This window comes from Myotis daubentonii, chromosome 11, assembly GCF_963259705.1.
Source record: "Myotis daubentonii chromosome 11, mMyoDau2.1, whole genome shotgun sequence".
NCBI lineage: Eukaryota > Metazoa > Chordata > Mammalia > Chiroptera > Vespertilionidae > Myotis > Myotis daubentonii.
This window is the reverse complement of record NC_081850.1, coordinates 36,580,496-36,594,412: the sequence shown is the minus strand read 5'-3', so window position 1 is coordinate 36,594,412 and position 13,917 is coordinate 36,580,496. Positions and strand designations below refer to the sequence as shown.

General features: G+C 40.2%; 1 protein-coding gene across 2 annotated transcripts in view; it reads left to right on the top strand.

The window, feature by feature from the left end:
* DMRT1 (doublesex and mab-3 related transcription factor 1) overlaps window positions 1-13,917 on the top strand; it is a 95,007-nt gene that overhangs the window by 45,869 nt on the left and 35,221 nt on the right. For both annotated transcript variants that reach the window (XM_059658758.1, XM_059658756.1), the window contains one exon: window positions 10,015-10,162. In XM_059658758.1, the coding sequence (XP_059514741.1) occupies window positions 10,015-10,162 (148 nt within the window). The remainder of the gene's footprint in view (window positions 1-10,014; window positions 10,163-13,917) is intronic.

Here is a 13,917-nt window from a genome sequence, read left to right as displayed (position 1 = left end):
TTTTGTTTCACAGGAAGTTTAATCACTTCATGCTTTGACCCTGTCTTGAGGGCAGTGTGTAAGAATGGTGCTGTGATGATGATGTTCACGGTGGCTCTTGCTCTGGAACCAAAGCTGAGGGAGCTTGTGGGCATTTTAGAAACTGAACTCAGATGGTGAGAGGTGGGTGAGGAATATTCTTTACAGCAGTAGGGTCATTTAAAATATATATATATATATATATATATATATATATATATATATATATGTACATATATGTATATATATATATAAAATATTGATTTCAGAAAGGAAGGGAGAGGGAGAGAGAGAGAAACATCAATTTCAGAGAATCATTGTTGGCTGCCTCTTGCACACCCCCTACTGGGGTTCAAACCTGCAACCCTGGCATGTGCGCTGATTGGAAATTGAATTGTGATCTCCTGGTTCTTAGGTTGTCACTCAACCACTGAGCCACGCCTGCTGGGCCACAGCAGGGTCATTTTTGCAGAGTGTTTGGTTAAAAACCTGTGGATTATAAGAGAGTAGAACTGATCTTGCATGATTATAACCTGCTGGATTTTGCTTCCAGCAAACCCAGATTCTTAGGAACTTGGGGGCACTCCAGTAAAACCTGGGTTGTCTTATAGGTTAATTCCCATTCTTAGAGGAGTTCAGTTTGATCTGGACTGAGTTGGAAACCGTCGAAAGGGCTGATGTTCTCCAGGGACTGCTCCACAGTCCAGTTGGAGGCAAAAAGAAATACATTATCAGCTTGTTGTGAGATTTATATTTTGTTACACAACCTGACCTGACACAACAGCATCAGGTTGGTAAATTATACAATCATTTGGGGATTCTGTAATCTTGAAAGTTAGATACCATGGTTTTGAAAACTTTCAGATTCAATTTGCTTGGGCTGGTGCCAAAATCTTATCTAGTTATGTTTTCCATTTTACTTTTTATCCCCTGTTATAAATGTGACTGTGATATAAAATCAGTTTCTTATCAGAATGTTTCAGTATGTGGATGAGTGATTATCAAATTTCTTGAGAGTCGCTATTTCTGTGGCCTTTTTAAGTGTCCTTCATTAGTTGAATAAAGGCCAGAATCAAGGCACTGCTTAATAAAAGTTCATTTGCTCTATTTTTTTTTTTACTATGTTAGGAATACCATAGAAAAATAAAAAGAACAGAGTTACAAAAATTTTCCTCCATATCACAGAGCATGTGTATAAAAAACTCCTGCATAGATTCATTGATCACTTACCAAGCGCCAGCTCCTGGCCTGTCTCTGAGCTAGACTGTCCCGACCCTCTAGTGCCCATGGTGGGGTAGATGGGAACGGATCTGAAGACACTGGAGTTCTGTATCACTGTGTGATCGGAGTCTGCAGGCTTGTGGGGAAGGCTATGAGGCCTGTGGGAAGCTGGGCCCTGTGCAGTGGGGTCCAATGGGTGGGGTGAGGTGGGGTGAGGACGGAGCAGTTTATCACTGGTGTGGCTTACAGTTGTCACTGTGTGGTGATCATTAAAAGCAGGTTGACTTCAGTGAGCTTTACTATCCAAAAACATTCTTTACAGAGAGCCCCCCCCCCTATTGCCTGCACCCAGGACATGTTGCTCTCAGGGTCCCTCCTCGGTATCCCCCAGCCCTGTGAGCTTTACCCTGGAGACGCATAACCTCCTGAGGGGGGGTTCCGAAGAAGATTGAGAAACGGGGAAAAGGATGATGTCCTCATTTTATTTCTCAAACCATTTTTATCACAGTACCTCTCACATACCGTCTTTGTGGCAGTTCCCAGTTCTTACCAGCCGATAGTGGGAGAAGGAAGGCGCACGTATGAATTCCGTGTCTCGAGTACATGTAGAAAACCAAGAACGCGGAGGAATGTTCTCCCTTCCCATCTCTGTGTTTGAGAGTGGCAGAGTCGGACCTTGAGTTGGTTTTTCAACTTTTTTAAATTACTGAAAAGTAGAACATTTTCAGAGACTGAATTTTTCTTTTCAAATATTAAATAACATGTTTAGGTCCTTAAAATGTTTCAGGTACACAATGGGCAGGTGTTTCTGCTTCTGTCCTTGTTACTAGAGCCCTGTCGTAGCTATGAAAGGGTTCAGAGTGATTTGGTAGCAAACCCAAAGAGTGGTCCTCGAGGGTGACAACACCCTCCTCCAGGATAGGATGCTCCCACAGTGGGAGGTCCCTGACGGGGCGAGAGGGGAAGGTGTACCAGGACGTTGTTGAACAGCCTTATGATGCTGGTCACTTCATATATAACATTCTACTGAACCGTTAACCACATCCCTGCCAGAGATCCTTACCCCTTTTGTGGCTGCGGAAACTGACGCTGAGGGAAACGAAGTACTATGTACACAGCTGGAAGTGGCGGAGCTGGAGTCGGAACCGGGTTTGCCTAACTGTAGAGGCACATTCATTCCCATTATATCTCTGTCTCCTAAGAACATTTCTTGTTATCCTTGTATGAAGGCTTGAGGGGTATTTTCTTACATCTTATGATATCTCTTATAACATTTTATAAGATGACACATGCCATATAATGTTTCAGAGGCTTGACATCGTAGAGGGAATGGAGTCCTATGTCTTGATAGTATTAATCAAATTTAAATTACTAAGCATAAGGCTCTTAAGCATGGCTCTGTGCCTTCACACACACACACACACACACACACACACACACACACACACACACACACTTCTGTGTAATTTAGGAAACAGATTTTTTTGTCTTTCTTGTGTCATTTTGGTTACTTAAAATGGATTCTCTCCATCATGGTTTTGGAGTGGGAAGGGCCTTTCCATGCCACTCGCCCACTGCAAGCTGGGATGCCCATCAGTGATCACCAGCTTGCATTTGGGTTTTTAATGGCAGTTCAGGTAAAATACTGTGAGTGTGTACGTGTGCTCACACTTAGAGGGTGGCCCCAGACGATCTCACCTTGCCCTCCAGGCAGTCTATCATGTTCAGCACTCATAAGATACCCTTCACCTTGCTGATTTATGCTAAAAGTATCCTAATGTTTCTGACAGATCATGTGTGACGTGAATATAATCCATATTTCTTAGAGCAGCTAATCCAAGTGGCTTATTTCCCGATACTGCTGATGGAGCTATATCTCTTGGTGTCGCAGCCATTGAGATTCTGGTGGTAACATATTGTTTGTGGGTCACTAGTTTTGTCTAAAACAGTAGGTTGGAACAGAGTAGCAAAGGTTAATTAAGTTTGTCCATCAAAAGGGGAACAGATATGCATGCCTCTGTTACTGCCAGTTCTAAAATCAAAGTTCCTGAATGTGTGGTTATAGGCATCTTTTCTTCTCATTATCAGACTACCCCCACCCCCAAAAAAAATCTTGTTTTAAAATATGAGGAATTGTTAAAAGTCAAAGGCAGTGATTAGGTCTTTTTAACAAGCGGATATCTTAATTAAAAAATGGGACAAGTGGCTTGGTTTAGTAGAGAGAAACTTCTGGGGTCCAATTGCTTTGAATTCTGCCTTCTCTCTGCAGAACCAAGTTATTTTGTCTCTGAGCAGTTTATTTCCATGTTAATGATGATTATATTATGATGACTCCATGAAATGACAAGTCTCTAGAGTATCTCTCAATAAATGCTCATTTTCTCCCTCTAAAATTCCATTAGTCCCATAGCCAATAAACCAATATTTTCTCAGCAAAGTTATGTTAAGAATGTCACTGTTATAAGCCCCCTCCACCTATCTTAAGAGATGTTCTATAATGCTTTCAGAAATTCAACATAGTACAGAGACTGGAGAATCCTATGTCCTGATAATTATTAACCAAATATTAAAAATACAATCTTTGCCATTTCCTTGCCCACCAGCTCACTGTAAAAATACAATATTTGCATTTCTGCCTGGCTCTGTATATGACTTTAGTTAGGTTTGTGCCTTAGATTTGTGAATGAGACAAATAAAAGTTTCTGACCCAGAAGCTGGCAAATCTTGCATAGATTTGTGATATGAGGAAGGTGCTGGGCTAGTGCCAGCCAGAGACTGTCTCTAAACGGACCACCCTCATTTCTTTTGTGAGCGCATCAAAACCTTCCAGGTTCCAGAAAAACCATCTTTTTTTTTTTTTTAGAAAAACCATCTTTAATATTTGGCTTTTTCCTACTATGTACCTATTTTTAAAGGTCCTTGCTTCCATTGACCTGACTTAGATATCTCAGTGTCTTTCAAACATTTTAGACTGAAACCCACAGTAAACAGTGTTTTCCATTGTGATCCAGTATATACTTACACATACATATAAGGACAAAATGAAGTTTCATAAAACAGCTCTCCCACATATTATGATGGAGTTTTATATTTCTGTTCTATTTTGTTTTCATTTTCTTGCTATACTGTTTGTTTTTTTATTCTGATTACAACCCAGTGAATTATTTTGGGGCCCACTAAATGGTCACAATGCTGCATTTTGGACAACACCATCTGCTGGAGTAAACTTTATTCTGTCAGTACAACTAACCCAGATGGTGAAAACCACCAACTGAGTGATACAAGTTAAAAAACTAATTTGGGTTTTTTAAACTGTGGAAATAGAACAAGCAGAATGGACCACTAATACATACAAGGGTAGTCCTAATAGCATATGGGGGTTCCATTCCTTAGAGTTTATACAAGGTGGTCTGAGTCCCTATTCCATGCTCGGTCCAAGATTCCTGGAAATTGGGGAGCGGGATTGCTTTCTGTTTTAACGGTCAGTGCTGGTTCTGTATTTATAAATGCCTTCCTTATTTTTTCGTGGTGTATCTTATGGGGTTTATTTTGTTTTGTTTTGATGTTTTTAAAATCTACTCTGATATTAACGCAAGCCTGGAGTTGAGCTCCTTTGCGTCCATTCTTTTTGAAAAGCCTACACATACAAGTGTTTATTTTGGCACAGTGTCACAGATGCTCTGAAGCTTTGGGAAGCATGGGGTTTACAACTGAGAGCATCTTAGATGTTTAATTTCTCAAATGATTGTCCTCTCTGCCGTATTGCATGAGCATTCTATTTCTCCTGTCATCTCTCTCCTTTCTCCCCTCCAGCCTCCTTTCTGAGGAGGAAGAGCCCTTCCATTTCTGGACAAACAGCTCTTAGTTCTCCAGCCTCTAAGTGCTGACCCTCAAACCCAGCACCTTCTTCTTTTGCTCATTGAAGGCATCCGCCCAGGCTTTGCAAGAATCCCTTCCAGGGGCCAGAATCCTCACAAGACCAGTCTCCCTGTCTCCTTTTGTCCTCCTCACTCCAGGGAGGGAAGTAGAGGGCATTTCATAATATGAACACCTAAGAGAACTTGCATAGGTTAGGTGTGTGGACTAGGACAGCTCTCACAGGGTGGTTAGGCGAGCGGGGGGGACAGGTGTCCCTTTAAGAGGGTTTGAAAAGAAGCTTCTATTAAAACATTAAAACTAAAGAATTCCTTTAATGAGGACAAAAGTGAGCCCCAGCCTTTATTCTTAGCAGGAGACATAGGATTCCACAGCATGTGACAAGCCCTCTTTTTTTTTTTTTTTTAATATAAAAAGGTTTTTGTTCATAAAACCAAAGGTTCATCCCAGATGTGGCTTTTGCAACTTAAAAGACTGTAAGCCACATGCCAGTGCCAAGGGAGTCTTTACACTATTTGTTTAAATATCAGAGTTTGGGATTAGGAGCTTTATCCATATATTCACTCTTCTCCACCAAGGCCCATTCTGTGCTGCTGAGCCGCGCTTTATGAAACAACCAGACGGCAAGTTGGTTTTCATGATCTCTTTCAGCCGTTACCTGGACGAGTGCTCAGTTTTGTGTAAGACCAGACTCTTCCTATCTGAAGTGTTAACAGATAACCAATGAGTAGTACTTAGGAATTTTTTTAAGAAAGAAGTGAGGTCTAACATTTTTATGTTTTGTTGGGGTTTTATTGTTACTATAAAAAAGGGTGAGTAAAGTATATGAAAGGAAACCAGTGGTTCAGATTTCTTATGCTGCATGTTCCAACAGTTTAATAAAATAAAATCCAAAGCTCCCAGGTTTTCCTTCAGGGTTCATACTAACACTGCGCATGTCTCCACCAGCCCAGCTCTGCGTCATAGGTCATATTCTGGTTCAGAGACTTGGGATGGGTAATAAGAATGTAAAACATGCCTCTTGTTTCCCAGTTACCACATGTTAATAATAATAGTAGTCATAAATCACTAGGATCCTGGGGTTTGGGGTTTACTTTGTTTAATTTAAAGGAATAAAAAAAAAAAAACAGAGAAGAACAAGGCAGCATTACATAATGGAAAAAAATTATATCCTTTAGCAGAAATGAACAATTCCTTTAATTTATGAGCACCTCTAGCCCTCAGTAGAACTTTGCTTCTTAGTGGAGATGAAGGGCTGAGCACAAGGAGATGGTTGTGTGCGGTTAGTTTATAGCAAGTTTTTCAATCTTGGCACTTCCTGAGATGTGGGGCTGGATAATTATTTGTTGTGGGGACGGTCCTGTGCATCGTAGGATGGTTGGCAGCATCTTTAGCGTCTACTCACGACATGCCAGTAGCACCTCCTCACCCCCAGCCAGTTGTGATAATCAGTGGTGTCTCCTGACTTTGCTAAATGTCCTCTGGGGGACAGACTGCCCTTCGCTGAGTACTTCTCGCTTAAAGTGAAACAACAGATATCAAAGGTTTCCTTATTTACCCGTTTTGTCTAATTCGAAAGCAGCAGGGCTGTCACTGTTTTTTAAGTTAGGAACAAGAAGTGATTTAGAGTTTTAAGTCACATTTGGCCACACCTTTTTCTGGCTTTCTGGCTGAATCACAATTCAGTTTCAACTCCATGTTTCAGAGGTTTACACATGCACTTAGAAATACATGGAACCATACTTCTTTCTTCTGTCCAAGTTGTCACATGGATGGTTATTTGTAGATTATTCTTCCAGTTGTAAGCAGCTGAAGTGATTGATGGTCTCTGTAAGTTCACGTTTTGATAACCGCAGATGGAGTCTGACCCTTTGTATCTTTTCCCTTTTTTTGATAGAAGTTTTTATAGCTCAATGATCTTGGGGATTCATTGGGAAAGTTGAATGTTTGAGTTCAAATAGCTCAGTTCCTATTTCCAAATGACTCTTGTTATCTGATGCTTTCTAAAAACAGAAATGGAATTAAGGGGGAAAATAAACACACATGGATTTAATATTGTTTTTATTTTCCAATAAGCTTTCATTAAAAGGGAAAGAAAAAAACCCTTCAGCTTATCTGAATCTCTTTTCAAATAATACACACATTGGTCTTGGCAGCAGTTGTCCAGTCTGTCGGTAGAGTGAACCTTTTGCGTTTTTAGTTGATACTGGGGATGCTGGGGTTTCATACTTATTGGGGTGTGGGAAATATGTAGGTAAGCCTACTTATAGATAACTCTGGTTCTCAGTCTTGGTTTCAATTAGAATTATCTGAGGAGCTTTGAAATAACGCAGGGCCCAGGCCAAATCCCAGACCAGTGAAATCAGACGTCAGACCAGGTTCCCTCTTCCCTTAATCTAGTGGGAGTGAAGGCTGAGAACCAGGGAACATTCCAGTAAGTCAAGTTTTATTGTAACACAGCCACACCCCTTCATTTACTGATTGTCTAGAGACCCTGTGGCTTACAAAACCTGAACTATTTACTGTTTGGCCATTTACCAAAAAAGTTCGCTGACCCCTGTTCTCAACTCACAGTGAACATTTTCCAAATATTTTGAAAACAGGCTTTATACAAAATTCATAGTAAAAGGGAAAAATCCAGGATTTTTGCCGAGCCTGTAGGCTCAAATCCTGTCAATTTTCTTGCACCCGGGGAAAATTTAAAAACATTTTCCTTGAAGAACTGACTTGGCAGATTTTGCCCCAGCGGAGGAAGATGTAACTAACTCAGCACCCAGATGGGGGGCGCCATTATTTATGTCAGGACACTTCTTACTTAATAGTTGGTGCTTGTCCTAATAAATGTTTATCACGTAGACTGTGCTGACTTGAGGGCAGGCCATAGAGGTAGAAACGTTTCTCTCCCGCAAAGTGTGTTTGAGCTTGTTATTACAGCTGTAGCCATTCTAGGTGGTTGTGAACCCCTGAAAAAAATATCTTAGTTCTGGGGAATCTCATGTATAAAAAGAAAACGAATGGAAAATTTAAAGTAGCATCATTTCTGCCTTTTCTTAGTTTAGGTGGAAAGTTGTAAACAGTTGGTCAAAAGAATTTTTTAGGAAGTTCTCCTTTGGTCATAGGCCCCTAACGGTGTTCATTGTGAGAGAAAGAATCATTTATTCTAGTCCCTTGTCACCAGAGCGAGGTTTTATTTTTTTTACTTTTTAAAATATTTTTAATGACTTAGAGAAGGGCGAGGGAGAGAGAGAACCATCAATATGAGGGTGAAACATTGATTGCTGCCTTCTACACACCCGCTCTCCTGACTTGGGCCCGCTCACTAAAGGCAGCCAGTTCTCCCCTTTGGCTATTTCCAAGCAATGCTGCATGCCCTCTTATTTAGTAAAAATTTATATAATGATAGAAAATGAAAATTGGATGATTGAGCTGGAAGAGAGACCATTTTATGTGCTTCAGAAAAAACTAGAAAGGATACAAGGAACTTGGCCAGATAAACTTCACTTGAAAGGGAATAATTAAGTAGAATAGAGTCTTCTTTGCTTTTGCAAGAAATAATCTACACATCAAGCATACATTTGTGCTGGGGGGACAGTGGGGAGGGGCAAAAATGAAATCCTTGAGCTTCTCAAATTAGCACACAGAAATCAAGGACGTAGGCCTTTCCACCAAGCACTGCCATAATATTCAAAGTTTACTTTGGCCTATATTACTTGAGGAATTGTCCAAAATTTGGATGTTCATAGAAGATCTTGAGGAAGCCTAGGACCTAATTTTATCCTGCCAGGCTTTGTACTATTTGTTCTAAATCAAATAAGTGGCTTCTAGAGATTGGATTGAAAAACATGATTTCAAAATTATTCCTTAATTGTTGAACAAATTTGGTTTATCCAGAGCATTCCTTAGACTGACTTTAAAAAAAAATTAATACCATCTGAATTTAGTGTTTTTGAAACTGTATAAATAATTGAAGTCTAGATGTTCTTGCTGTGATAGGGTCATGCATTTAATGTTTCCTGTCTGTACCAGGGTGTGTGCAGGAAACAGAATAATTCTAGGTGTTCGCAGAGTGGCCAGGAAGAACCAGGAAAGTAGAAGTGGGTCCCGTTTCCTTAGCTTTGAATGAGAGGCCAAGAAGCTGTGTGAACTGCTCCTTATAGAAAAGCTGCCCCATGGTCCCAAAGGCAAGGTCTGATTGCCAGAGAGAAGGCACGAATGCCGAGTGCCAGCTGCTCACTGCTGCTGGAGGGACAGCACGTGCTCCCTCTGCCTTCCTTTCTGTCTTCCAAATCTCACTCCGTGTCTTGTTAGCAGAATCCAAATCGCCTCCAGAACCCTGGTGACAGGAGAGTCTGGGAAACATATCGTATTTTTGTTCCTTGTTGCAGGGAAAAGCATAGAAGGGGGTGGGAATGGATGCTGAGTGATGATATTCAGCATAGCATCATGCTAATGACAATAGCTTACCTTCACCCTATTTTCATGTTTTTAAAAAATATTCTCTATATGCACTGTGTGTTCACTAAGATGAGATGCCAGTTTTACACGTGAAGAAATGTGAGAAGGTCAAATGACTGGCTGCTGGTCAAACAAGGTAGTCATTGTCACAGTAATGCCATGCTCCCCTGTTTTTCCTGCCCAATTCTCTTTACTACTTGTTAATTGGGCATCATAGGATGAGAAGGAATTTTAGGGGTGCTTCAGCGGGAACCACAAGATAGAAAAGGCACCTCAGAATGCACAGTTCCAGTATTTTCAGGGTTAGTGTCCTGGATGGTATATTCATGGTTGAGGATACTACCAACTTCATAGGGTGTGGCCTTCACTTAAAGAATTAGGCAATTCTTGAAATGACTATAAAATGCAACTTTGGTCTTAACACATTCCTTCTTTTTTCTTAAGCCGATGAAAACCTCAGAGAACCGCCACCCTGTGGGTTCCCAGTACAGGATGCATTCGTACTACCCAGCTCCCTCCTACCTGGGCCAGAGCGTGTCCCAGATCTTCACTTTTGAGGATGGCCCTCCCTACCCGGAAACCAAAGCGAGCGGTAGGTGTCTGGTTACACAGACTGGATCCTGGGTGGAGAGAGGATGAGTGTCCAGCACGGGGTCTCTGGCTCTCCAAGGGCTCACCAGTTAAGAGCTATTGGGAAGTGTATTGCTGTGTAAGTCTTATATAAGTATCCTTTAAGGTGTTTTGTTATGGAATGATTTTGTTTTGCCTAGGTTCTTAATATTACATTTCTCTTTTTTTGTATACCCAGAGTGACAGGAATAAGATAAAAGACTCCTCAGAAGGTAAAAAATGTGTTTTCTGAGGGATCAGTGTGAAATGCAGGGACACTTTAAATGTGGTTCCAAGTCCTGATGTTTTTGGTAAAGTGAATTTCCATATATTGAATACTTGTTTTCCAAAATTTTTCCATTTTAAAATTGAAGGTATATTTATATTTTGGGGAAAATAAATAAAATAACATAATAAACCATTTTTCAATACAAGCGGTCTCAGAGTTTATGCAGTAGCAATGTAAATAACTCTGATAAAATGGCTTTGAAGTGAAAAATGACTGCTTAATGTACCAGAGCACTTTGAAATACACAATTGCTCAATTTCAGTTTTAACCTTCTCCCCAGCGTTTACACTGTGGAGACAGACAGGTTTTTTTTCGGCTGTTGTGTTCCTAGGACCTGTTTTTAAGTTCTTTATATATAAGCATTATCTTTTGACCTGGAAAAGTGAGAAGCTTACACAGTCGAGGCAGTAGAATCAGGGCAATGGTGAATGACTTGGTAATTTCAATAACTTGATTCTCTATAGAGAACTAGTTTCTTTGTAAAGCAAGTACTTAGAGAATGAGAACCAGAACCATGCTTTGATTTCCAAATTTAGAACAATGAAGTCTAAAAAGGCTGGGCAAGTTACACTTTATTTATTGTACTATAAATCAAGGATCCCATTAATGTGGAATACATAATATAGGTTAAGGGAACTGATAAGTGTGAACTGAAGAAACACTGAAGTACATATTGTTGATTGTACTTTGGCTTTTATTAATAGTCATACTTCAGAGTGGACAAACATAACTATTATGAATATTTATACTGTATAATATATGCTCATATGTTCTTCCTTTGATTATATATGTTTATCTGGATTATAAACTCCTTAAGGATAGTGAACACGTCTCATATCCTTTATATGCTATATATAAATTTTTTAAAAATTTGTTACTTATTAGTTGAGTGATGAATGAATGAATAAATGAATCCAGTATTATTTTTAAGTAAGCTTGTTCTTTAAGGAAACATAATTCTGAAAGGTCAGAATCCTAATAGTCTGATGGAGTCCTTAAAAAAAGTTTATTCAGAAAATTACCAATGAAACCTACTTTAAGGGGGAAATTGTCTAACCTTCTTTCTCCAGGAATAATGGAATGTTTTTAGAAGCACTGGCATTCTTGAGACAAAGGTGTAAATTCAGAGGAAGGCAATAAGACAAAAAGATAAGAAGAATTTATTAGAGCAGAGAAGAATGAATTTGGAGAGGAGCAGTAGGCATTTGAATTTATGGCAGAAAAGGAAGAGACTCAGAAGAAAAGAGGTTACAGTCCAGGAAAGAAAAGATTGGCTGCTCCAGTGTTCACAGGGAAAGATTGGGTGAATAACACCTAGAATTTCCTCAAAACTTTTCTGGTGATATGTGTATCTGAAAGTGTGGTTTAACCTCCCAGTAACCCTCTAACTCACTAATAATTAATCAGGAGGGTCAAGCTTCAGACATGAGGGCATTAGCTAGGAAGAATTGCAGTGAAATCTCTGTTTTGGAATTAATGGACAACGAGAACATAAATTAATTGAAAATCCAAGACTCAGCTATTTTTATAAAGAAGTGTGGCTTTATGACTTCCATGTATGGTGTCATGGGCTCTACATCCTATGAGATTTTTATAGAGCTGGTGGGAAGGGAAGAGGAAAGAGAAACGTGTGTGTGGACATCCCAGGTGCCATCTCTTGGGGCACCGGTTCCTCAGTTTTATCAGTGTTGACACAAGTGGGGGCACATTAGGCCCTTAATGGGGCTGAGGCCAGTGGCAGCGTGCTGTGAGTGGGGATGGGGACATCAGTGTTTTTATCTGTGAGAGTGACAAAGGCTGACTGATAACCAGTTACATTTATCAATTCTGTCACGTTTGAGCTGAAGTCCTTTGGTTGGTTGGGTTAGTAAGTTAACGGTTAGTAAATTGTACATCAGTTATTCTAAGTGGGAACTTCTAAGTAATTTGAAAAACAGTATTTTCGAGAGGTTTCATGTTTTCTTGAAAGTCTTATTTAAGTATAAGTTTTTGTCCATTAGGTCCATTTTTCTTCAGTTTCTTTAAAGACAACCATCACCTCTCTTTACCATCTAAGAAAACAAGTCCAAGTTCAATGTTTTCCTCTGGTTTTGCTAAAGATTGCCACATGAAAATAGACTGTAGGGAATGCCATGTTGCTACTGTTCATTGTTTTTCTTTGTGAAAAGGCTGAGAGACATTCTCCTTTTCTTATCCTGAAAAGTGTCAGGAGGTAGATGAGAGAGATGGCGGGCCCAGACTTTGTAAACCATTGCAGGCACTTGGTTTTTGTTTCAGGTGAGCTGGGAGGCCACTGGAATATTCTAGCAAAGGGGCGACATGTCTGCCTTGTGGTTTTAAACTCTGGCTACTATTTAAGAATAGACTGTAGGGATTTGATGTGGAAGCAAGAAGACCAATTACTAGTAAAAGGCTACAGTAGTAATTCTTACAAAAGATGACAGTGGCTCAGTCAGGGTGGGAATGTAGTATGATGACAAGTCGTTGAATTCTAGATGTATTTTGAAGAAAGAACCAATAAGATTTGCAAATGGATTTGGGATGAGCCATAAAGAAAAGAGTGAAAGATGACTCCATAATTTTTAACCTGACCAAGTAGAAAACTGGAGTTTCGATTTATTGAGGTAAAGAAGACTATGGAGAAAACATGTTTGTGGGAATTAGGAGTTTAATTGTGTGCATATTTAGTTTGAGATGTTCATTAGTCATCCAAGTGGATTGTCATAGGAATTGAATGTATGGAGAGTGACATTGAGGGGAGATGTCACTGCTGGAAAAAAGAACTGGAAAGTTCAGTGCATAGATGTTATTCAGTGCGTATTGGAGGCAATATGATGAGACCTGCCCCCCCCCCCCCCCAAAGAAGTGAGTGTAGGTGAAGAAGGAAGGACCAGGGATTGAGCCCTGGGCCCTGTAGTGTTTAGAGCTCTGGTGGATGAGGAGGACCCACAAAGGAGAGAGTATTATAGAGCAGCCTGTGAGGTAGGAGGAAAACTAAAGGTGAGTAGTGTCTTGGAAGCCAATTAAAGAAAGCACTTAAATGAAAAGAGTCAAATAATACTGATGGATCAAATGAGATGAGGACTAGAATTGACCATTGGCTGCTGCAAGGTAGAGATGTTTGATGACCTGGACATCAAAGTGGACGAGTAGCCACTTTGGTGAGGAAGTGAGAACCAAAGCCTTACTACACTCAGGAGTACATGGGAGAGAAGCATGTGAGTACAGACAGTTCTGTAGGGAGTTTTGCTCTAAGGAGGGTAGTGAAATGGAGCACTAACTAGAGGAAAAGGTAAGTTCAAGGAAGGTCCTTCTCTCTCTCTCTCTCTCTCTCTCTCTCTCTCTCTCTCTCTCTCTCTCTCTCTTTTCCAAAGAAGGGAGATACTATGATAGGCTTGTGTGCTGATGGGAGTAATCCAATAGGGAAGGAAAACTAGCTGGCCCAAGGT